We start from the raw sequence: 24,858 nt of genomic DNA, 5'->3' as shown, positions 1-24,858 counted from the left end.
ACAAATTGCGGATTGATAATTCTTTTGATAAGTTGAATAAATATATGAGTGATATTATTTATTACAAAACTATATTTGATTAATTGAATTTTATTTTTATCAATTTAGTCTATCCCCGTCATTTTTTACTATGAAAATAATATTACCCATATATTTATTTAAGGCTTAAATGCACCAAAAATCACCAACTTTCGCGTATTTTTAGTATTTAACATAATCTTTTAATTTTGGCAAAAAAGTACATGAACTTTCAAAATTTTGTAATTGAAGACACAAGAACTGTTTTGGATGTAAAACGGCACCGTTTTACATTAAAACGACGCCATTTTGAATGTAAAATAACATTATTTTTCAAAGGAAAACACATTTGGTCTTAATTGCAAAAAAATTGAAAGTTCATGTTAAATATGCCAAAATTAAAAAATTATGTTAAAAAAAACACGCGAAAATTTGTGATTTTTGGTGCATTTAAGCTTTTATTTAACTTACCAAAATAATGATTGATCCGCTATTTGTCATAAGTAACCAACTTTTTCATTTTGTAGCTCCTTAAAAGTATGAAAGGATCCCTAATTTTTATTTTTTTGAAAAAATAAAATGATTTTTAAAATTTAAAATAAGCAGGCCACGTGAAACTTTTATTTAGGATATTAAATAACATGAACTTTCCACGGAGGCAGGGAGTAAAAGTACGGAGCGTTTTTTAGCAATTATGCTAGGCATTTCTTGATTTTTAAACGTCAAAGGTTAAATTGAGAACAAAAATTCATAAAAGGCTTATTTGCTTCTATTTTAAATCATAAGGACATATTTTTCCTCTTTTAGCCACGTGAAAAATGACATGGATATTCCATGTAGACAGAGAGTAACGGAAGATATCGTTTCGTTAATGGTGTTAGACAAACGGATTTGGATAGTCCGATTTTGAAATATTAGGGGTTTAATTGAGATTAATTTTTTTTAAAAGGCATATACTTCCTCTCCATCCTAAATCATAGGGGCATATTTTGCCCCTTTTCCCTAGTCTTTATAAAAAGTAAATATTCTATAACGCTTTTAATTATCGTTGTTGTAATATACCGTTACTAAAAGTTACTGTTCTTGTAGTGCTATTAGATAATTTATGAAAATAATTAAACTTTAATATGTTATAATAATTAAAAAAAATAACAAGTCATACTCAAAATCAATTTATTAAAAAAAAAATACTATGCAAGTATTTTCATTTGTTTTGTTTTTTTACAAATATAAACAAGAATTGCCGAAATTCTGCTAAATGTATTTATAGTTAATATTAGGAGTTAAAATGGATTAAAAATCTTGATAAAGTGGAATTAAAAAATTAATGTGAACATGTTATATAAAGTTTTTAAATTAAAATGATTACAAACTAAAATTAATTCAAAATTTTGATAAATTTGAGTAAAATCTGATTGTGGAATATAAAATATATATTTTATGAATGTTGCTCAATTGCCAAAGAATAAATTGAAACTTTAAGTATTATTAAAAAATACAAAAAATTTATTATTTAAATTAGCTGATCATAAAATAAAATAAATAATTAAATTATATGTTATTTTTATCAATTAGATAATCAACTATCACATGAATATATATTTGGTATGACATGTACTAATAAAGATTCTAGTATAAGAAGTCTTTTTCTTGTTAGGGTAGGATGTGCATATCAAGTGACCTGGAGTTGGTTCTGTTTAGTTGTTTTTAGTAGCATCAATTACGAGCATAATTAGTGGTTCATTCCGATGTGACTTAAAGTTATTAAATGTCACTTGTTTTATATTTAACCATTAAATTTAAGTAAATACATTTAATTGAAATTTTTGTTTTTTTTATCAACCAATTTAGTTATTATATTGAATAAGGCTCCAAATAATTAAATTAAAAATATTTTGAAATATATTGAAATCGTTAGAAAATTATATACACATACAGAAATTATTTAATTTTACCCATGTAATGCGCGGGCATCAACCTAATATATATATGTCTAAACAATCTTCTTGCTACACCTAACCAGTACTCTAATCTAATCTTGTTCATTAATTAGCAATGAAAATGAAGCTTGAAGTTGACTTCATCTCCCAAGAGCTAATCAAGCCATTATCCCCTACGCCGGAGCATCTTCGCCGGCTCCACCTTTCATTTCTCGACCAAGTTCAGTCGCCAGTTTGTATGCCCATCGTCCTTTTTTACTCCAAAAATTCCAATTCTGAAAGATGCATTGTATTAAAGAAATCTCTATCAAAAGCCCTAACTATGTTCTATCCTCTTGCTGGGAGAATTAATAATGATACCTTCATAGACTGCAATGACGAGGGTGTCCTCTTCGTCGAAGCTCAGGTAAACTGTCAACTCTCAGATATTCTTCCAAATTATAACCCTAGCGACAGCAACAAGTTGATTCCTCTTCAACCTGACCAAGGCAAAGATCTCGTTTCATTTTTTCAGGTTACATTCTTTAAATGTGGCGGATTTTGCATTTCATTCTCTTTGTTGCATAAACTTGGCGACGCCTTATCGCAGTTTCAGTTCTTGAATAGTTGGGCTGCCATTACGCGCGGAGACCATTCTGATAACATCAGTATTCCTATCTTTGGTACTGCGAAATTGTTTCCGCCCTTAAAATTGCACTCTGGGTTTGACAACGGAGAGTTGCTCGGGAATGATGAGAAAATCGTCACGAAAAGGTTTGTCTTTGATGCTTCCACCATAGCAGCTTTTCAAGCTAAGTTCGGCCATGAAATTGGCTACACGTTAAACATATCAGTACCTCCTATCTACATCAGCAAGAAATTGATGAAGAAGGTGAAGATCAGCTCAGCTTAAGTTAGTTTGAAACTGTTATATTCAGTTATAACAAACTCCAGCTCAGCAACTCACACCATCAGTGAGTCTGTTAGATAAGTTAAGTCTGTTAGTTAAAATTGTTAACAGAGTTAAGTGAGGTGTTAGTTTATAGCCGTTGTAAACCCACTATATAATAACTCTTGTATTCCCTTTTGTTAATTAATGAAAATATTATCTCTTTCAATACAATTCTCTCTATATTCAATTTCTATTATGGTATCAAAGCTACAAACTCTGTAGTTGAAGCTTTTCTCGAGAAACAAACAGTTATAATTTTCTTAGTAACCAAACAGATTCAATTTTTTCTTTGATAATTTTTTCTTAATCTTTTCTTCTGCTATTGATTTCTTCTGATTTTTCTTATATTCATCTTTTAATCATCTTCAGCTGTCATCTTTCAATTCGAAAAACCCAACTCAAGAACAATTTTCAGATTCTTTAAAGATTCAGTTATGAATCTGGATATTGAAAATCCTTCTAGTCCGTTTTATTTGCATCCCAGTGAGAATCCATCTTTGATTCTCGTTTCTCCTGTTCTTAATGGACAGAACTACCATTCATGGGCAAGATCTATGAGGATGTGTTTGTTATCTAAAAACAAATTGAAGTTCGTTGATGGAAGTATTACTGTTCCAATGGTTCTTGATCCAATCTTTTCTGCTTGGGAGCGTTGTAATACCATGGTGGTTTCTTGGATTTTAAGGTCTTTGACACCTTCGATTGCACAAAGTATTTTGTGGATAGACACGGCTTTAGAGGTATGGAAAGACTTATTTGATAGGTTTTCTCAAGGAAATGCTATTCGAATTTCTGATCTACAAGAAGAGATATATGCTTATAAGCAAAACAATTTATCTGTAACTGATTATTTTACTCAGTTAAAAATACTATGGGATGAGTATGTGAATCTTAGGATATTGCCAGTTTGTAGTTGTATTCCACAATGTCATTGTAATGCAACTAAGTCTGCTAAAGATCAACAAGATTCTGATTATGTTATAAAGTTTTTAAAAGGTTTAAATGAGAGTTATGCAACAATCAAGACTCAGGTTTTAATGTTAGATCCTTTACCTAAGATTAACAAGGTTTTTTCTTTAGTCTTGCAACATGAAAGACAAATAGGTACTGGAATTACAGATTTGAGTTCTATGAATGTTGAACCTTCAGTATTTGCAGCACAAGGGGTAAATTCTTATCAAAGAAGGTCAGGTTTTAATGTTTTTCAAGGAAATAAGGGCTTTAATAATAGATTTCCAGCAGCTGCTAGTACTAGCAATTTTAGACCTCAGGGGGGACCAAGAAAGTTTTTTACTCCTATGAATAATTCTAAGCCAATTTGCAGTTATTGTGGTTTTAGTGGACATACAGTTGACATATGTTTTAAAAAACATGGTTACCCTCCAGGATATAAGCCTAGACCTAAGACACAAAGTTATGTAAACCAAGTTGGAGAATATGGGTTAGAAGAGGATCAGGACAATTATCAAGATTATGGTAATTTTGTAGATCAGGAACAAAGATTTGAAATGTTGGATGATTCTTGCAACATGGATAGGTCAATGATTGGTAATATGAATGCACAAGGTAATAACATGCTGGTGAATTCTCAGTATAATAATTGTCAAGGAAATAATATGATGAGTTCTCAAGTTTGCAATCAAGTTAGCAATATGCATAGCAACAACACGGTTCCTGTAATCACACAAGAGCAGTATAATAGTCTGATGAGTCTTCTACAACAGAAAGGAGTTGTTGCTTCACCAAAGGTTAATGCACTATCTACTAACTTTGCTGTCACATCAGACAATTCAGGTATCAATTCTATCAATTCTTATTTTCAGAATTTTAGTACTTGCTGTTCTGTTAAAAAAGATTTTGGTGAGACTTGGATTATTGATTCTGGAGCAACTGATCATATTGCATCTTCATTAACTGCTTTCTCATCATATAAGGTAGTTAATAATATATTTGTCACATTGCCTAATGCACAAAGGATTCCTGTAACTCATATAGGCATAGTTAAATTCAGTGATGATTTGATTCTATATGATGTTTTATATGTTCCTGTTTTTTCTTTTAATCTAATATCTACTAGTAAGTTGACAAAGCAATATGATTATTGCTTTATTCTTCATAAAAATCTTTGCATTATACAGGATATGACAAAGTGGAAGATGATTGGATTAGCTAGGGAAATCAAAGGTCTTTATCAACTTGATAAAACATTTTTTGAAAGTGTCAAAGTTTGTTCTGTTGAGACTTCTGTTTCTGTACCTGAAAATGTACAAGCTTCCTGTGAGACTAAAGTTGATAAGCATACAATATGGCATTATAGATTAGGTCATTTAGGAAATACTAGATTGAAGTGTTTACAGTCTTTAAATTCCAATATTACAATTCCACAAAATGATCATTGTAAGACTTGTCATTTGGCAAAACAAAAGAAATTATCTTTTTCTTTAAGTGAAACTGTTGTATTGAATTGTTTTGATTTAATTCATATTGATATATGGGGTCCATCTAGAGTGAGTTCTCTGTATGGACATAAATATTTCTTAACAATAGTTGATGATAAGAGTAGATACACATGGTTATTTTTATTAAAAGCAAAATCAGAGGCTAGAGTTTTAGTTCAAAGTTTCTGCAATTATGTTGAGACACAGTTTAGTACTAAGATAAAATGTATTAGGTCTGACAATGGTCTTGAATTTCATATGCCTCAGTTTTATGATTTAAAAGGGATTGTGCATCAAACATCTTGTGTTTATACACCTGAGCAAAATGCCATTGTAGAAAGAAAACATCAACATGTGCTAAATGTTGCTAGAGCACTTAAAATTCAATCTTCTGTGCCTTTATCTTTTTGGTCAGACTGTGTTTCTCATGCTGTTTATCTTATAAACCGTATTCCATCACCTGTTATTTCTGAAAAAACTCCATATGTAGTTTTAAATAACAAGCCTCCTTTTTTTGATAACTTGAAAGTTTTTGGGTGTTTATCATATGCATCAACTTTGCCTCATGACAGACATAAGTTTTCTCCAAGAGCAACTCAATGTATTTTTCTTGGTTTTCCATCAAATACTAAGGGATATAGGTTGTTTGATATTGACTCTAGGAAAGTTATAGTTTCCAGGAATGTGAGGTTTTATGAGCATATTTTTCCATCTGCTGATCATAAAATAGCTTCTTTATTGGATTCTGATTTAGTATTGCCAACAGGTTTTGAGACTGTCTATTTTGAACCTAGTTCAAGTTATGTTTCTGAAAATATACCTACTGCTAATAATGAGGTTATTGTTGATCAAACCAATATTGAGTTACCTGTTAATACAAGTGGTCTGGATATCAGAAGGTCTTCTAGAGTAACTTCAACACCAAGTTTTTTAAAAGATTACATTTATCAGTTACCTAAGGTTAATAATGTTATGAGTAACAGTCAAAATACTCCTCATGTGTTATCAAAAGTTTTTTCATATGATCATTTAGGTTCATCTCATAAGGTGTTTATTAATCAGGTTGATTCAAATATAGAGCCTAAAACCTATAATGAAGCTGTGAAACATGATTGTTGGAAACTTGCTATGCAGAAAGAAATAGATGCATTACAGGCTAACAACACTTGGATTCTTACAGAATTACCTCCTGGAAAAACAACCATAGGATGTAAATGGGTGTTTAAGACTAAATATCATAGTAATGGAACCATAGAAAGGCATAAAGCCAGATTAGTAGCAAAAGGCTATACACAACAGAATGGAATTGACTACTTAGATACTTTTAGTCCTGTAGCTAAGATGACAACAATAAGAGTTTTATTAGCAATTGCTGCATCTGAAAATTGGTTTTTGCATCAATTAGATATTAATAATGCATTTTTACATGGTGAGTTAAATGAAGAAGTTTATATGGATCTTCCTCTTGGTTTAACATGTTCTCAGTCAAATATAGTTTGCAAGTTAACTAAATCTCTTTATGGCTTAAAACAAGCAAGTAGGCAATGGAATTTAAAATTAACAAATTCACTGATTTCTCAAGGTTTTGTGCAAGCCAGTTCAGATACATCTTTGTTCACAAAAAGACAAAATAATACATTTACTGCTTTACTTGTATATGTAGATGATGTAATTCTTGCAGGAAATAGTTTGGAACACATTAATTCTGTCAAATCTTTTCTTGATGATACCTTCAAAATAAAAGATCTTGGAGAGCTTAAGTACTTCTTAGGATTAGAAGTAGCAAGATCAAAGGAAGGCATTAATCTGAGTCAAAGAAAGTATGTTCTGGATCTCTTGACAGAAACTGGATATTTGGGTTCCAAACCTGCTGCAACACCAATGACATCTTCAACAAAATTAACAAAGGAAGATGGTCATCCATATCCTGATATAACATCTTATAGAAGATTAGTAGGGAAGTTAATCTACTTGTGTAGCACAAGACCTGATATAGCCTTTCCTGTTCAGCAACTTTCCCAGTTTCTTGCCTGTCCAACTGTCTCTCACAATGCAGCAATATCAAGAGTACTGAGATATCTCAAAAAAGCACCTGGACAGGGTCTATTTTTTCCAGCTTCAAACACATTGAAGATTAAAGCCTTCTCAGATTCTGATTGGGCATCATGTCCTGACTCAAGGAGATCCATTACAGGATTTTGCATTTTTATAGGAGATTCACTAATCTCTTGGAAAGTAAAGAAGCAGGCAACAGTTTCTAAGTCTAGCTCAGAAGCAGAGTATAGGGCATTAGCTAATGTCACATGTGAGCTTCAATGGTTAGACTATCTTCTTAAAGACTTACAGATTCAGCATACCTTTCCAGCTATGGTTTATTGTGACAATCAATCAGCTTGTCATATAGCTCACAACCCAGTTTTTCATGAAAGAACTAAACATATAGATATAGATTGTCATGTAGTTAGACAAAAATTAGAGTCTGGTCTCATACATCTTTTTCCCATACCTTCTGAGAAACAATTAGCAGACTTTTTTACCAAACCTCTGCCTTCTTCAACTTTTTTGAATTTCTTGAGCAAGCTTTCCATTCACAATGTTTATGGTCCAGCTTGAGGGGGGATGTTAAACATATCAGTACCTCCTATCTACATCAGCAAGAAATTGATGAAGAAGGTGAAGATCAGCTCAGCTTAAGTTAGTTTGAAACTGTTATATTCAGTTATAACAAACTCCAGCTCAGCAACTCACACCATCAGTGAGTCTGTTAGATAAGTTAAGTCTGTTAGTTAAAATTGTTAACAGAGTTAAGTGAGGTGTTAGTTTATAGCCGTTGTAAACCCACTATATAATAACTCTTGTATTCCCTTTTGTTAATTAATGAAAATATTATCTCTTTCAATACAATTCTCTCTATATTCAATTTCTATTACTCCGTCACAGGTAATAGCTTTAGTCGCTGTCTTATGGAGCCGGTTCAGGGCCGTCATTCAGACAAAGAAAACAGACAGTAATTATATCTGGACGCTCACTAATTATGTGAACTTTAGGCCAAGAGCGGAGCCACCGTTTTCAGAGATGTATTTTGGTAATTTTATTACTACAGCCTTTGTGCAGGTTAACATAAAAGACCGGCAGCAAATTCAAGAATATAGGTAAAAACAATTTCTATATGAATGCTATTTTTTGAATATTTAAATTTAGAAAATGTGTAATCATATAACATATGTTCTATATAGGTCCGCAGATGAAAAATACAATGATGATGCTCGAGTTGTTAGTCAAATACGCGATGTCCTAAGAAGCGTGGATAAAAAATATGTCGAAAATCTTCAAAAGACTGATGTGGTGTTCAATTTAAGGCAAGAAGAAGTTAGGAAATTGGTTAATGGAGAGGTGATTGATTTTTTCTGCACTAGCTTATGCAAGATGCGAATATATGAAGCTGATTTCGGATGGGGAAAGCCTGTGTTTGTAGGTTCAGCTCATTTGCCTTTCAACAATGGAGTTTCATTATTCGATACGAAAGACGGAGGTGGTATAGAGGCATGGATAACCTTGAAGGAGGAAGACATGGCTAAACTTGAGGTTGATAAGGAGTTTCTTGCATATGTTAATTCTTCTACTCATCCATTCAAATTGAATGCTAATTCAAGAATATGAATTTATGATTATCAAGTTGTGGAAAAAACAAAGACTTGAATTTGGTTTCTCTGCTTAATTTTTTTTAGGGGTTTCCCATTGTGAAGTCTTCCTCTTTTGCGGTTAATTATTTTTTAGGTCGTCGAATTATAATGTTAAAAAGGTAAATATAGTTATTGAATTATGGTGTTTTTACAAATCAGTTATCAAACTACAGTCGACCCTCTGATAATTAATACATATGGTGAATCAAAAATTTATTAATTATTAGATTTATTAATTTATTGAATTTATATATAAAAATTATAAAAGATATTTTAAAGCATCTACATTAATAGACCTAATATTAATATTATACTATAAAAAAAACTAACTAAATACATTTTACAATCACTCAATTTAAAAGAAATAATTTTATATTCAATTTAAGAAATATCAATTGATATCAAACTAAAAAATAATTATTAAAAAGTTGTATTCATAAAATAAAATAATTTTTAATATTTTTTTATACTAGAGATACTTTACTTACTTTAATTTGTTTATCTAATAATTTTTTTTATAATTTATTAAAAGAATAAAAAAGTCTTAATTTGATGGTATTTTAACTTCCACTTTATGAATTAAGGTTAGTATTGCCTCAAATAAATCATCAATTGTTATATATTTCTTTAAAAAATCTCTCTAATAATTAATATTAATGTAGAATATATTTTAAATTTTATTAATTATTAAATAATAGAATTATTAATTATCCGACGTAAAACGTAGTTGGTTCTCTCAATTTTTTTATTAATTATTAGAATTATTAATTTATAGAATATTAACTATTAGAGGGTCGACTGTATAAAAAGTTAAAAGCGGTTATTGAAGTATTATTTTTTTAGAAATGAATTACCATCTTAATGACGTGAACAAGAAAAAAAATATATAGTAAGATATTTATTATTTTTTTATTTAATTTTGAAATGTTCACTATGGTGATGGTATCAAATAAATCATATTTCAACCATCAAATGTAAACAAAATTATGACGTGGTACCCAATGCATTCGACTTTTGCCTGTCTTGAAAGGGTAATGATCGAGGGCATCAACAAAATATTTTATTTTGCATATTTGTCTAAGCTTCGGCTATTACCTTCGGTTTGACCTCAACGATCCGACCAACAACCAACCTGAAATCTCTATACCAACCTAAAAGGGAGTGAATTAGATATTTTTAAGAAATTAATGAGTTTTGAGTTTAAAGAAGATGAATATGATATTTAAGGCGATTTGAGTCACAAACCGATCCTACGTCCATTACTCAATAAAAAAAATTGAGATTTAGTAAGGAATTTTTTTTAGAATACCTGATTTTCAAACTCTTCCATTCATCTATTTTCTCAATTTTCTTTTCCATATGTCTGCTTCAGCTGCACATCGCTTTCTTCCGTCTCGTCGTCACGCGTCTTCCGGTGGATTTCTCGTTCTGGTTTTCTCGCTGTCATATTTTTTTTTGGTGGATTTCTCATCGCCACGATTATTCCATTGAATTTCTCGTCACCGTATTTATTCCGATGGATTTCTTGATATCGTTTTCAGATTTGTTTCTAATTGTTTTATATTTTTGTGATAATTTAGATTTTTTTATAAATAGATTATTGTACGTCTATTATTTTTTTGTTTAGATCTATTATTTTTTGTTCATAAAATTGTTCTATTTTTCATATAATTATTTTGTCTTTCTCTTGTTAATAGATTTGTTCGTTTATTTTGATGTCACTTATTTTGTCTTTCTCTTGTTAATAGATTTGTTCGTTTATTTTGATGTCACTTATTTTGTAAACAATGAATTGATTTATGGTTTATTTCCAGTGGTTTTATGGTGTATTTACGTTATAGTGTATTACTGATATATCTATGATGTAATTTTAATGTTTGTCTGGTGTATCTATGTTTTTCTTGTGTTGTTGTAGTGTATGTATGGTGTATTTGCAGTGATTTTATGATATACACTATAAAAACACTACAAAAACACTATATATACAATATAAAACATCATAGTTACATTAAAAAAATACCATAAATAAACTATAAAACTACCATAATTATATTAAAAATACCATAAAGTTTTTTTATAAAAAAGCATAAATTGTTAAAATGTGAAAAAGTATTTTTAGTAAAAAAAAAGTACGACCTGTAAATATATTTAAAAAAATGTAAGGTAACAATTAAAATGCAAAATAGTGTATTATAAAAAATTTCCTCATTTAGTAATCCATTAAAGAGAGTGTTTAAACTTACAAAAACTAATTACAATAAAGCTTTTTTTAGAGTTAAATTCAAACTCAATAAGGTGATTTTTCAAAATTAACATAAAAAATAATCAGTGTAAACTGATGTACAATTAAAGAAGAATTGAATAATTTTCTTCTTTTGTTATACAAAATTATTCTTTCAACTTTTTTTTAAACCGACTCCCCAAATTAGAGTCCACACCTGCTGCATATAGACAAACTAGACGTAAGTTCTATGTATTTATGCGGAATTAAATTAATAATTTATTTAAATAATAAATTTAAAATAATATATACAAAAGATGTGAAAAAAATTAATAATATACAGACTACTAAAAAATAATAATCTCTTTTAATATTAATAATACTATTATTTAAAAATACTGATGATGATCTTTAATATTTATACACTTTTAATAATAACTTATATATTAGGTAAAAATAAAATAGAATATAATATTAAAATCATAAAAATTAGATAAATATTTTTTTATAACGTGTGAATTTGTTGAAATTTTAAATTATATTTTCTAATGGTTACTGTTCAATAAAATAATGATTTGGTGTAGAGATTAGAAGTTAATATAGATTAAGGCCTCACTTGGTTGGGGATAAATAGACTAAGAAAGTTGTACTTTCCGGAAAGTAGCAATTTTTTTTACTTGGTTCAATTTATACGTTCTACTTCCCGGGAAGTTGGATGTTTGACTTCCCTAGCAAAACCCAAGGAAGTAGAACTTCCCTAGCACTTTTGTTTTATTTTCCTAATTTAACCTTAACTTTTTTTTCTTTTAAAATTCATATATAAAATATTTTTATTTATTTCACACAATATACCTATATTATTTCATAATTATTTATAATAGAAATAAATATTTTTATTTAATATTTTATATTATGTAAAATTCAAATAAAAAAATATAATATTTAAATTTTAATATTTAAAAACTCTCTCAAATAGTACTTGAATCGTAAAATAAATATTAATAAGTAAAAATTAAATTATTTATTGCTCGATTTAAAAAATTATTTATTTGTTTAATATTATAAAAATTATCAAAGGACATTTTTGTCTTTTAATTGAAAATCAATTTCGTACTTTCCGTGAAATAAAAATCAAAACAAGCAATATTTATCCACTTCCTCGAAGGTTAACTTCTCAGGATCTATACTTCACGGGAAGTTAATTTCCCAAAAATTGCTATAAAACAAACCGAGCGAGGCCTAAGCACCAATGTGTAAAGGTTAGAAGTTAATATAGATTGAAACACTTATTAAAATAAATATAATCTAAATAAACAATTTAAAAAAAGTGGAAACTGATGAGAATGCTGTATCTAGTGAGAATTAATGAGAAAATTATATTTGATGAGAATCAATGAGAAGCCTTCATCGGTCCTCTCAATTATATATAGATCATGCCGGCTCTATAATTCTGAAATTAAACTATGATATATGAATCCAAACCACTCAATTTATTAATTTGGATTTCTCCTATATTTGTACTTCTGATCTTAGTTATTATCTAATCGTGGTTAATTAGCAAAAGGAAATGAAGCTTGAAGTAGAGTTCATCTGCCAAGACCTAATCAAGCCAAGTTCTCCTACACCTCATCATCTTCATCATCTTCGCCTATCATTTCTCGACGGATTACAACCGCCGATTTGTATGCCTATCGTCCTTTTTTACTCCAAGGAATCCAATTCTGAAAATTCTGTAAGATGCAACGAACTAAAAAAATCCCTATCAAAAACCCTAACTATGTTCTACCCTCTTGCTGGACGAGTTAATAACAATACCTTTATAGACTGCAACGACGAGGGTGCCTTCTTCGTCCAAGCTCAGGCGAACTGTCAACTCTCAGATATTCTTCAAAACTATAACCCTAGCGACAGCAACAAGTTGATTCCTCTTCAGCCTCACCAATGCAAAAATTATGCTACATTTTTTCAGGTTACGTTCTTTAATTGCGGCGGTTTATGCGTTTCATTCTCTTTGTCGCATAAACTTGGCGACGCCTTATCGCAGTTTCAGTTCTTGAATAGTTGGGCTGTTGTTGCTCGCGGAGATTCTGTTATTAGTACTCCTCTCTTCGGTACGGCGACATTGTTTCCGCCTATAAAACTGCAGTCCGGGTTTGACGCTGGAGTGTTGGTCGAGAAAGATAATAAAATCGTCACGAAAAGGTTCATCTTTAAAAATTCCATCATAGAAGCTCTTCGAGCTAAGTATGCCGACGAAATTGGTTACAGTCCGTCAAGGATTGTGGCTTTAGCTGGTTTCATATGGAGCCGATTTAGGGCGGCTGTTCAAAGAAAAGAAGCAGATGGTAATATCTATTCGTTGCATAATTTAGTGAACTTGAGGCCAAAAATGGAACGGCCGCTATCAAATTTGTCTTTTGGAAATCTTGTGACTTCAGCCTCCGTGCAGGCTAACATGAAAGACAACCGGCGGATACAAAACAATAAGATAAGGTAATGAGAAAAAATTTAAAACTATATGTTTTATTATATTCTGTGAAACGATTTGTTTAACCATTTTTGATCACATGTGTGCTAAAAAATCAAAGGCTAATCACCTCAAAAACTACCGACTTTTCATTTTTTTTTCAATAACACCCCGATCTTTTAATTTCGTCAATTGCACCCTATTTCGTATTTCGAAGGAAACTGTTCCGTGGACAAATATGCTAAAAATGAAAGTTAATGTTAAATATAAAAATAACATATCTATATGTTCAAATGCTATTGTTCTTATTTTAAATATAAAAAATGGATAAATTGAAAATTTGGGACTATTTGTAAACTAAATGTATAAAATGAACAATTATCTATTATACGTTTTACGTAGGTTTGCCGATGCCAAACACGACGGCGATGCTCGGATTGTTAGTGAAATGAGTAATGCTATAAGAAGTGTGAACACAGAATACGTAAAGTATCTTCAAAAGACAAATGTGATCATCAATTTAATGAAAGAAGAAGTTAAAAAATTGGTTAAAGGAGATGTGATTGGATTTTATTTCACTAGTTTATGCAAGATTCCAATATATGAAGTTGATTTTGGATGGGGAAAGCCTGTGTTTGTAGGTTCAGCTCAGTTGCCTTTCAAGAACCAAGTTTCATTCTTGGATACTAGAAAAGGAGGTGGTGTTGAAGCATGGGTTAACTTGAAGGAGGAAGACATGGCTAAATTTGAGATTGACAAGGACCTTCTTGAACATGTTGATGATCGTCCATTTATGATTGAGACCTTGAAATTGGATCTTAATTCGAGACTATGATGTTTAATTATCGATTGTTAATCTCCTTCTCAGAGTCGTAGCCTTTACTGTGCGTAAGCTCTTGAGTTTTGGAGATTTTTTGCCACTTGTGGCTTTTTAATATCAATTCGATTCATAAAAAAAGGCTTAATTACTTAAAAAAACCCTCACCTTTAATTTTGTTTTCGTTTATACCCTGACTTAGGAAAATTGTCACAAATACTCATGACATTGTCTTTATATTTCACCTTTACCCCAAATTTCAAAAAAAATGATTTATTGAAAATAACTAAATATAAGGGTTATTTAATACCTTTTTCTAATAAAAAAATTACAAACAAATACTTCATCTTTAAAAACATTCAAATAAGTCCTAAAATTAAGTAATTTTTTTAATTTAAATAAAATAAAATAAACAAAATATTTTCAAAAAGTAACTAACTTTTACACTTAATTTTTCTATATTACACTTAGTTTGTCCTAAAGTAATTGATTTTATTAAAGAAGAAGGTGTTTTTGTATAATTAATAACATTGACATGTAATTAGAATATATACTAAAAATGAAAGACTATTTTAAACTTTTTTTTCAAATGAAAAGAGGTAAATTTAATACCTCGAGGGTAGATGTGAAATATAAAGACAAGGTCATGAGTATATGTGACAATTTTCCTAGGTCATGGTATAAACGAAAAAGAAGTTAAAGGTGAGGGTTTTTTAAGTAATTAAGCCTAAAAAAATGATTATGAAGTAACTGAAATTAATAAATCGCTTATCCTATGTTTGGATGGATGTGGTTCTGTTATACTATTATTTAAGATTGTTCTTTGGAATTAAAAAAGTGTTTTTAGATTTTTTTAATATTAAACATTTATTTTTTTATTTGTTTTTGAAATTATTCTTTTATCTACTTTTTAAAATGTTTATTTTAAATTTAAATTTAATTTTGCAATTAGTTACTACTTAAATATTATATTTAAAATATAAGATTTTAAATTTACGATAATTTACAAACTACCTTATTTTTAGAAAAAATAATTATAAATTTTTTGGCCATATTTGACTAATCTCCCTCACTACCATATGTGGCAAAATTATTTCAAAAACTGGCTTTGTTCTTAACTAGGGCTTCTTTCACATTATTTTCTCATTTTTTCTCACACAGCCGCCGCATGTTTATTTTTTTCTTTTTTCTGTATAATCTATTTCATCCTCTGTTTCTCTCATATCTACGAATATAAAGAGCTGTCTCATAAATTTACGAACACAACGTTCATCGTCGTCGTTTTTTTCGATAGTTTCATCGTTGTCGTCTTTCTTCCAGTGGTTTCATTGTCGTCGTTTTTTTCCGGTGGCTCTATCGTCGTTGTCTTTATTTCGGTAGTTTCATCGCCGTCGTCTTTCTTTTGCCTAAATTTTTTGTGATTATTTAGATTATTTTAGCTTATTTGAGATTGTTTAGATATTTTGTAAACAGATTATTTTATATCTCTTGTTCTCTTGTTCATATAATAGTTCTCTTGTTCATATAATAGTTATCTTTTTGTTATAATTGTTCTCTTGTTTTGTATGTTTTTGATTTCATACACAACAAACTGATTTATGTTTGTATGATGTTTTGTGGTATTTGGATGCTACCGATTTCGTACAGAACGAATTGATTTGTGTTTTTATGGTGTTTTGTGGTATTTTATTGGTGCTTTTACATTAAAAACCATAAAATACACCATAAATATATTATAAAAACACCATAAAAACACTATAAAAAATACTACCAAAAATGCAAAAAGAATTGGATAAAAGAAAGACACTAAACATAAAAAGTAAAAAAATATTTTTAAAATTAAAAAACTAAATAAAATCATTTTGGTAAATATAAAAGGTAAGAGATGAAAAGGGGACCAAAAAATAGGTAACGCTGTAATTAAGTTTCAAAATAAGGTATTGTGGAAATATTAATATTTAAAACTAACTTACTATTAAAAAGTAATTACAACTTCTTTTTCATGTTTATCTAATTTCCCTCGCTACCCTATCTCTGATTTTATTTATAAAAATAACCCTTTTTCAATTAGGTTTCACTCACTTAAACTTAATATTTTTTTTACAGCCGCATCTCTTTTTTTATCTCCGTCCTCTCAAATTTCTTTATCCCTCTCTTTTTTTTTTTTCAATCCCTAAGAAGCAAACGCCTCTCAGATCTAAGAGCATAAGAAAACTGGTATTTTTCGGTGGTTTCCTCGGCGTTATACTAGTGGTTTTTTCGACGTCTTCTTTCTTCCGGTGATATTCTCGACGTCGTCTTTCTTTCGCTGGTTTCCTCGACATCGTCTTTCTTTTGCTAGTTTCCTCGACATCGTTTTTTTCCGCTGGTTTCCTCGACGTCTTGTTTTAGATTTCTTATGATTTTTTAGTTTTTTTAGGTTTTTGTGATTTTTTAGATATTTTGTATACAGATTATTATAGATCTATTGTTCTCTTTTTAATATTTTTGTTCTCTTATTCATCGTATAATTGTTCCCTTGTTTTGATGATACTACGAATTGATTTATGTTATTTTGGTGTTTGGTGGTGTTTGTGCTGCTCATTTCGTACACAACGAATTAATTTTTGTTTTTATGGTGTATTTACACTATAAAAAACATACAATATACCATAAAAACACCATATATACACTATTAAAAATCATAAAAATACCATTGAAAAATACTATAAAAACATCATAAAAACACTATAATAGCACCACCGAAAATACAAAAAAATTCAAAAAATCTCCGGAAAAAACACCATATAATATTATTTAATCGGTAGCCCACCGAACCCAACCACCCGCGATAGACCACACACTGTCACCCAACCACCCGCGATAGACCACACACTGTCATCCATCCGCAGATTTCCCAACTTCCCAGTAGGTCACCCATCCTTCCATTTCTCCCATCCAAAGCTCATTAACTTTGGAGTTCCCCCACGCGTAACTCCATCTTAACCAGCTCATATTCTTGTTATATATGTATGTATATTATATTTAAATATAACTAAAAGCAACAAATATTTGCTCTCACAATTTACTTCCACGATATAAAATATATTTTTTTCATACTAATTATTTTTTATACTTAATATTTTTAATAACTTTTTTATAATTATTTTAAATAAAAACAACAAATTATTGCTTTTACACTTTACCCCCACATTTGAATATAATTATTTTTTACATTAATATTTTTAATTCAAATACTTTTATTAATAATATTTTTTAATAAATAATAATTTTTTAATTAATAATTTTTTTAATTAATAATTTTTTTAATTAATAATTTTTTTAATTAATAATAACTTTTTAATTAATAATATTTTTTAATTAATAAATATTTATTTTTTAATTAATAATAAATTTTTAATAAATTTTTTTCTATTAACTAATTTTTTTTAAAATAGAACTTTTAGCGACGGATTAAACAATCCGTCGCTATTTATTTATTTTTAGCGACGGATTCAACAATCCGTCGCTAAAAGTGCAATTTTCATTGGCGGGAATCATCCCGCCAATTTTAGCGACGGAATTTCCGTCGCTAAATTTGGCGGGATGATTCCCGCCAATTTTTATTAGGAATTAGCGACGGATTTTCAATCCGTCGCTAAATCCGTCGGTAATATTAATTTTAGCGACGGATTTGAAATCCGTCGCTAAAATCCGTCACTAATCAACGAATTTCTAGTAGTGAGCGTAAAACGATAAAAAATGTATTTTTAAAATTATAAAAACTAAACAAGATGATTTTGGTAAATAAAAAATATGAGATGAAAAGGGGTCCAAGATCTGGATAGTGCAGTGAATAAGTTTAAAACAAGGTATTGTGGGAAATTTCTATCCAAATAAAAAATTAAAAATTAGTAAATTTGAATTAAAATTTAAAATGTGAGATTTTGAATTGAAATTTTGATATATTTATGTTTGTTAGCGCAGCAGAAAATAAATAAGAAAATGGAAAAGAATAATTACACAAGATTTTACGTGGTTCGATCACGGGCAAAGAAATAATTTTATTCTATATGTTTGTAGTGAGTTAATTAACAATAGAATCATCACTTGTATTTATAATGAATCCTTAAGATACAATTCAAGTCCTAAGGAACTTGACTTCTAATCCTAAAAGGAAATTGCTGCCAAACAAATGGTTTATTATCCTTATCCTAATTGGAAACCAATCGAATTATGAACTATAGCTCAACAATCCACCTTGGCGAATATCCAATAAGATTAACCTTGAAACCTTCTTCAGCAAACCACAAAGGCCAGCAAATTGCATCACAGAATAAACTTTCCACTTTAACTTACAATTATTGCAAGCCAAAGTTAACCAAGACCAACTCTCTCGGCCATCCATGCCCCTTAAAGGCCTCATGCAATGCGAACATTAACCAAGTCCAAGTTAAGCTTGAACTTTTCAGTAAACAACGGCTTTGTCAACATATCCGCTGTATTAACTATAATTCTTATCTTCTCTATAAAAAATTTCTTGTTTTCCATGACATCCCGAATGAAGTTCATCCTCACATCAATGTGCTTTGATCTCATGATACACTGGATTCTTCGCCAAGCACAAGGCACTTTGACTATCACAATAAATCACAGGCTTCTGAACTTCTAATCCCAAACTATCAATCAGATCTTGCAACCACATACCTTTCTCCCCTTCCGTCAATGACATGTATTCCGCCTCAGTTGTAGACAAAGCAACTGTAAATCGTAAAATTACTTTACAATTAATAGCACATCCATATAGGGTGAAGATATAACATATTAAGGACCTCCTTCAAATAAGATCTCCTACATAGTCGAAATTTGTTAACCCACAATTCCATCAAAACCACCACATGGGTGAGTCTGCCGGTGGAAATTTTCTACATTCACAAAACTAAATCTTGTATATTTACATTCTTCTCTAAACATTATTATATGATTTATTACATAAATAATAACATTATTTACCAAGTCAATGAGGATTTAAAATATCAGGAGTGATAACTTCTTGATGAGTGCCGACTAACATATCCATTGGGCGTATTTTCCTTCGCAGATTTGTTTAATCAGAGAACGAACTATAAAAAAACAAATCTTACGAAAATGTTCGTAAAAAACAAATCTTTCTCATTTTAATTAGAATAGAGTTCGGACTAATAATGTTTCCCAACTCTTATTAAAGCAGTATCTGGCCGGCTTCGTTTGTGAGTGGCTTCACCAGCACTCGTATAATTTCCTGTTAGTAATAATGATATTTTATAGACAAGCACTTTCCCTACTAAAACACATTTTAATAAACAATAATTTTTGCAATCCCTAATATCTATCGCTCTGAAAAAAGTTAGTCCATAATACCTATTAATATTTTTTTATAATATCAAAATAAATTAAATTCATTAATTTTTCAATTTTTTTCCTTATAGATTTATTGAAAAAAAATGCAATAACATAAAGATATGAGAGATCGAATGAAATAATATTTTTTATTGGTACTTACTAAGAGAATCATACTTAGTAATTGTAAACCAAATTACAAGCACATAAAATTTGATTAATGTTCCATAGTAATATTATAGTTTCTTCATCGTAAAGAAATTTAAACCTTAATTCATATATAATAAATTTAATAATTCTCAAAATAGTCCATAACACTCTTCTCTCTCTTTTTTCTCTCAAATAGAAAACTCAAGCCGTACCGACCCTATGAATAATATGAAAAACAACCTTCTAAAACCGACAACTAAATAATGATGCAATCAAATAACAATAATAATTTTATGACATAATTCAATATAACAACGGTTACTAACTCATTAGTACAAGGTCAAATTGAATCACACTTCAAGCTTCACTATCACTTGCGGGACATCTGTCAATAATTATTTTTTTAGGCGGTAGCCATTTTTTTTATTGTTTTAAAATAAAAATAAATAGCCGACTCTTTTTTATATTTTTTATTTTTGTTAGTTAATTTATCGACGAGACGTATCAATTTTGATATATATACAAATAAAAAATTAGAGATAGATCAAAACCTTTAAAGACTAAAGATGAAATCATTTATAGCTTATATTAGTTTTTTTATATATATATATCTTTATTACAGTGATTATCTTTCTTTACGAAAGTTTTGTTGTCCTTTCTATATAAAAGGTTTGTTTGTTTTTTTTTTATGAAGGATTGGTGAGTTTTCTGTTATATAGACAAGAATTGGATTTTATTGTGATAAAGCAGTTATATAATTTTATTTTTATTTTATAGGGCGTTCTATGAATTAAGGTTTTACATCTTATTCCATGTCAGGTTAGTATATTCCATTTTTAAATTATTAGACTTATAACTGCTTGATATTAATATAAAATTATTTAACTATCGAAAAAAAAGTTTAATAATTCTCATAATTCAGCTTCGGCTATATAAATTTATACTTTCAATCAAGAAGTAGTCAAAATCTACTTGCATGTTCCGGAACAGCAATCTAAGAGAGAAAAATGAAAGTTGAAGTAGAAGTCATTTCCAAAGAGCTAATAAAGCCATCATCTCCTACACCAGACCATCTTCGCCATCTCCAGCTCTCATTTCTTGATCAAATCCAACCTCCAGTTTGTATGCCTTTGGTTCTTTTTTACTCTAAACATCCCAACTTTTCCAATTCAGAAAGATGCATCCAACTCAAGACATCTCTATCGGAAGCTTTAACCGCATACTATCCGCTCGTCGGCCGTGTTGAGAACAACGATTATGTAGACTGTAACGACGAAGGTGCATTGTTTGTCGAAGCTCAAGCAAATATTCCACTCTCTTACATTCTTTCAGTGTCGGAAAAGTTTCATAAGGTGAGTAAAAATAGAAATTATTTTCTCCGTTTTTTTTATTTGTTTATCTAGCTAAAATAATACATCTTAAAAAAGGGTATTTTTGTCATAAATTATTTGTAGAAAATTAAAATAGCCTAATTATAAAACAAGAATTCGAATATTTGTGTATGTTTGGAATTTAAATCAAATTTTTTAATTTTTTCTATACAATTTTAATTTGAAAATTTATTTCATTGCAATTTTATTTATATTTTTCAATCAATATAATTTTTTTATTAATTTTCATCTTAATATCACATGTTTACTTTAATTGGGTTTTCTGATCATTTTTAGCATTAAATTTTTTTTTATTACAACCACAAAAATTGGATAATCTAAAATTAAAGTTTAATGTTATTTTTGAATTTTTTTAAGATTAGAAGTTAAATTTATATTTTTTGAAAAATGTGTTTTACTAATTATGGTATTATTGTATAAATTCAACTCGAAATTAGGACTCTCAAATTGATTAGAAAAAAATTGGTAGACTTACAGCAAAAAAATAAAAATAAAATAATATTATAAAAATCAAAATATTTAGTTAAATTACAAATACACGTAAAGGTTTGAAATTTTTACAATTAAACCTAAGTATAATCCTGTTAGCTAATAAATATTTCATAATAAATTGAATCATTAAGTCATTTATTAGGGAGGGTAAGTTTGAAAAATAATGGTTAAAATTATTATTTTTTGTTTAATAGTGAAAAAAATTCATATCCTTACAACTAGTTGCAATTTAAACCGAACTTTTTATTTTTTATAATAATAGTTAAATTATATTTTTTGTCGTAATAATATTCAAATTGGTGACCAACCTTGGAAAAAAAATGCAATTTAGCTATTATTACAAAAATTAAGAAGTTTATTTTAAATTGCAATAAGTCATAAATATTTGAATTTTTTCACTATTAAATCTTTTTTTTACTAACTTGGGAGGGGGAGCGCTTGCTTGGAGAAATTCTTAGGTGAACCTAATTCAACACGTAAGATTATGAACCATCCATTTATCGTGTGACACGTGGCCACAATAAATATACTAACCAATCAATAAATATCACATTAATCCACATTAAAATACAAGTAATTAATGTGATATTTATTGATTGGTTAGTACATTCATTGTGGCCACGTGTCACACGGTAAATGGATGGTTCATAATCCTACTTGGCGAGTTAGGTTCATACAAGTATTTCCCGCTTGTGAGATAAATCAAACCCACAACCTAAAAGAATTCTGCCTCGTACTTATACCATTTGAGTTATACCTCGTTGGTGACTAAAATCATCTTTGAATCTTAAAAGAACAAGTAATTTTAGTCAAATATATTTAGTTAGAAAAATAAAAAACAGAAGGAGTAATGTATATTTTCGTATAATTTTAAAAAAATTAATAAAAAAGGTTTTGTCTTTATAATATTATATAAAAAATTAAATAATGAAATGAGTAAATTTTGATTATACACTTTTTGTAGGTCCATCCATGCTACGATGCTAAGACCAACAAGAATTTTTTTCCCCTTCAACCTGATGAAGGCAAAGATTTCGCAGCTTTTTTTCAAATTACTTTCTTTACTTGCGGCGGTTTAGCCATTTCAATGGCGCTCTCGCATAAACTTGGCGATGGCTTATCAAAAATAATATTCCTCAACCACTGGGCTGCAATTACTCGACAATCAAATTATGATGTTTTAACTAAAATCCCTCCGTTTGGTTCAACCACACTATTTCCACCTAAATATTTAGGGTTTGATCCAAGAAACTATATTATGAAAGATAATATTGTCACAAAGAGATTTGTATTTGATGCTTCCGTCTTATCATATCTTAAATCTAAATACTCTGATGACAATTGCGGCACTCCTTCGCGGGTGGAGGCGTTGTCCGCTTTCCTATGGAGTCGGTTCATGGCGGCTACTCAGGAAAACGGAGCAAACAATAAGCTCTACTTAATGCTTCATGCCGTGAATTTGCGACCGAGAATGGAACCGCCTCTATCAGATCAGCATTTTGGTAACCTATTCCGGATCGCTACAACGATGCTAGCAGACCAAGACGGATTTATGAGTCGGATAAAAGATTCCATAAAATATGTGAACGCGGATTATGTGAAAAGTCTTCAAAAGAGCGACGAACATTTGAATTTTCTCAAGGAAGGGTCAGAGAAAAAGGCTAAAGGAGAAATGATTAGTTTTAGCTTTACCAGTTTATGCAATTTTCCGGCATATGAAATTGATTTCGGGTGGGGAAAGGCGGAGTGGGTCGCTTCAGCTCCGGTTCCGTTCAAGAATTTAACTATTATGTTGGATACCAGTGATGGGAAGGGGATAGAGGCTTGGATTACTCTGAAAGAAGAAGACATGGCTAAATTTGACATTGATAAGGAGCTTCTTGCTCATGTTTCTTCTTCAATTTTGAGGTCTAGATTTTAGTAAGTTCTGATTTGAGTGAGTAGAAGTTGGTTATATTTCTGTTTGTTAATCCAGTTTGATATTTTTTAAGAAATTCAGAATATAATGTTTGTAAGTTGGTCAATTATTTACTTAAAATACAATTAATTTCTCGAGTAAGTGGGACCCTTCAAAAACATCGACAAGTTTATACCTCATTTGGTTGGGAATAAGCTAGAAGGTATAATTTTTTGAAAATTATCATCTATTTTTTACTTGGTTTATTTTGTCTATTCTATTTCCGAAAAATTAAGAGATTGAGTTCCCTTTAATTAGGAAAATGACTTCCCTAAAAAAATTTAGATAAGTTTAACTTCTCTAATTAAATCGTTATGAAATACAATTATATCTCTATATTTAATTATTCTACTTAGTTATTGAGAATAATATTATTTTTAAATTTTAATTTATTAAAAATAAAATATAACTTTTAGAGAAGTTAGTAAGTAAGCCAAATAAAAAAGATATTTATTTTTTCACACTAACTTTTCAAAAAATATACTTTTTATAAATCATATATTTTAAACCAAAACCTAAGGATGTTTAGGTTAGAAATGATGGTTTTTATGATATAAATTGCAACGAAGAGCGTACGCGAATAGCATGTAATTAGTCTTTAGAATTTGAGTGTGAACGATCAAAAGTCGACTTATTGTAATAATAATAATAATAGATATTTTGAAAAATCACCCATTTTATGATATTCTTTTAATTATATTTTTGTCTTATAAAATCACCAGTGTTACTCTACCCACATTACCACCTTTCACTTTCAATTGTATCCATATTTTACAAATTCGGCTGTTTTCTATTTGAAAAAAGTTTAAATAAATTTTTTATTCAACATATATTCTAAATAAATTCTCAATATTATAAATGATACTAAACAATCTTCGAAATCTCAAAAGACACCTTAGAGGGTGAATAAGATATGTTTAAGAAATTTAGAAATGTTTAGAGATTAAGAAGGAATTTAAAGTTTAGAGAAAGTTGACAAGAGGATGGTACAGTTG

General features: G+C 29.4%; 3 protein-coding genes across 3 annotated transcripts; all 3 read left to right on the top strand.

Moving 5' to 3' along the window:
- The first annotated feature begins 2,044 nt into the window (after nucleotides 1-2,044).
- On the top strand, nucleotides 2,045-8,987 carry LOC126655947 (stemmadenine O-acetyltransferase-like). Its single transcript, XM_056103825.1, has 4 exons — nucleotides 2,045-2,777; nucleotides 6,227-6,236; nucleotides 8,268-8,458; nucleotides 8,564-8,987. The coding sequence occupies exons 1-4, from the start codon at nucleotides 2,074-2,076 to the stop codon at nucleotides 8,985-8,987; spliced, it is 1,329 nt and encodes a 442-aa protein (XP_055959800.1). The 5' UTR covers nucleotides 2,045-2,073.
- Nucleotides 8,988-12,797: 3,810 nt separating this feature from the next.
- LOC126657283 (stemmadenine O-acetyltransferase-like) lies at nucleotides 12,798-14,533 on the top strand. Its single transcript, XM_050351949.1, has 2 exons — nucleotides 12,798-13,690; nucleotides 14,109-14,533. Exons 1-2 carry the CDS (start codon nucleotides 12,799-12,801, stop codon nucleotides 14,531-14,533), a joined length of 1,317 nt encoding a protein of 438 aa, XP_050207906.1. The 5' UTR covers nucleotide 12,798.
- A 6,497-nt stretch (nucleotides 14,534-21,030) lies between these two features.
- LOC130015741 (stemmadenine O-acetyltransferase-like) lies at nucleotides 21,031-23,875 on the top strand. The gene is made up of 3 exons (XM_056106481.1): nucleotides 21,031-21,354; nucleotides 21,508-21,522; nucleotides 22,895-23,875. Exons 1-3 carry the CDS (start codon nucleotides 21,031-21,033, stop codon nucleotides 23,825-23,827), a joined length of 1,272 nt encoding a protein of 423 aa, XP_055962456.1. The 3' UTR covers nucleotides 23,828-23,875.
- The last annotated feature ends 983 nt before the right edge of the window (nucleotides 23,876-24,858 follow it).

The sequence above is a fragment of the Mercurialis annua genome, linkage group LG7, assembly GCF_937616625.2.
Source record: "Mercurialis annua linkage group LG7, ddMerAnnu1.2, whole genome shotgun sequence".
Classification (NCBI taxonomy): domain Eukaryota; kingdom Viridiplantae; phylum Streptophyta; class Magnoliopsida; order Malpighiales; family Euphorbiaceae; genus Mercurialis; species Mercurialis annua.
This window is presented reverse-complemented; position numbering and strand designations above follow the sequence as displayed.

Coding starts and splice junctions, on each gene's coding strand:
- LOC126655947 (XM_056103825.1), top strand. CDS start 2,074: ATGAAAATGAAGCTTGAAGTTGACTTCATCTCCCAAGAGCTAATCAAG. Junction 8,459..8,563: donor CAGGTTAACATAAAAGACCG/GCAGCAAATTCA, acceptor TGTTCTATATAG/GTCCGCAGATGAAAAATACA.
- LOC126657283 (XM_050351949.1), top strand. CDS start 12,799: ATGAAGCTTGAAGTAGAGTTCATCTGCCAAGACCTAATCAAGCCAAGT. Junction 13,691..14,108: donor CTCCGTGCAGGCTAACATGA/AAGACAACCGGC, acceptor GTAGGTTTGCCG/ATGCCAAACACGACGGCGAT.
- LOC130015741 (XM_056106481.1), top strand. CDS start 21,031: ATGAAAGTTGAAGTAGAAGTCATTTCCAAAGAGCTAATAAAGCCATCA.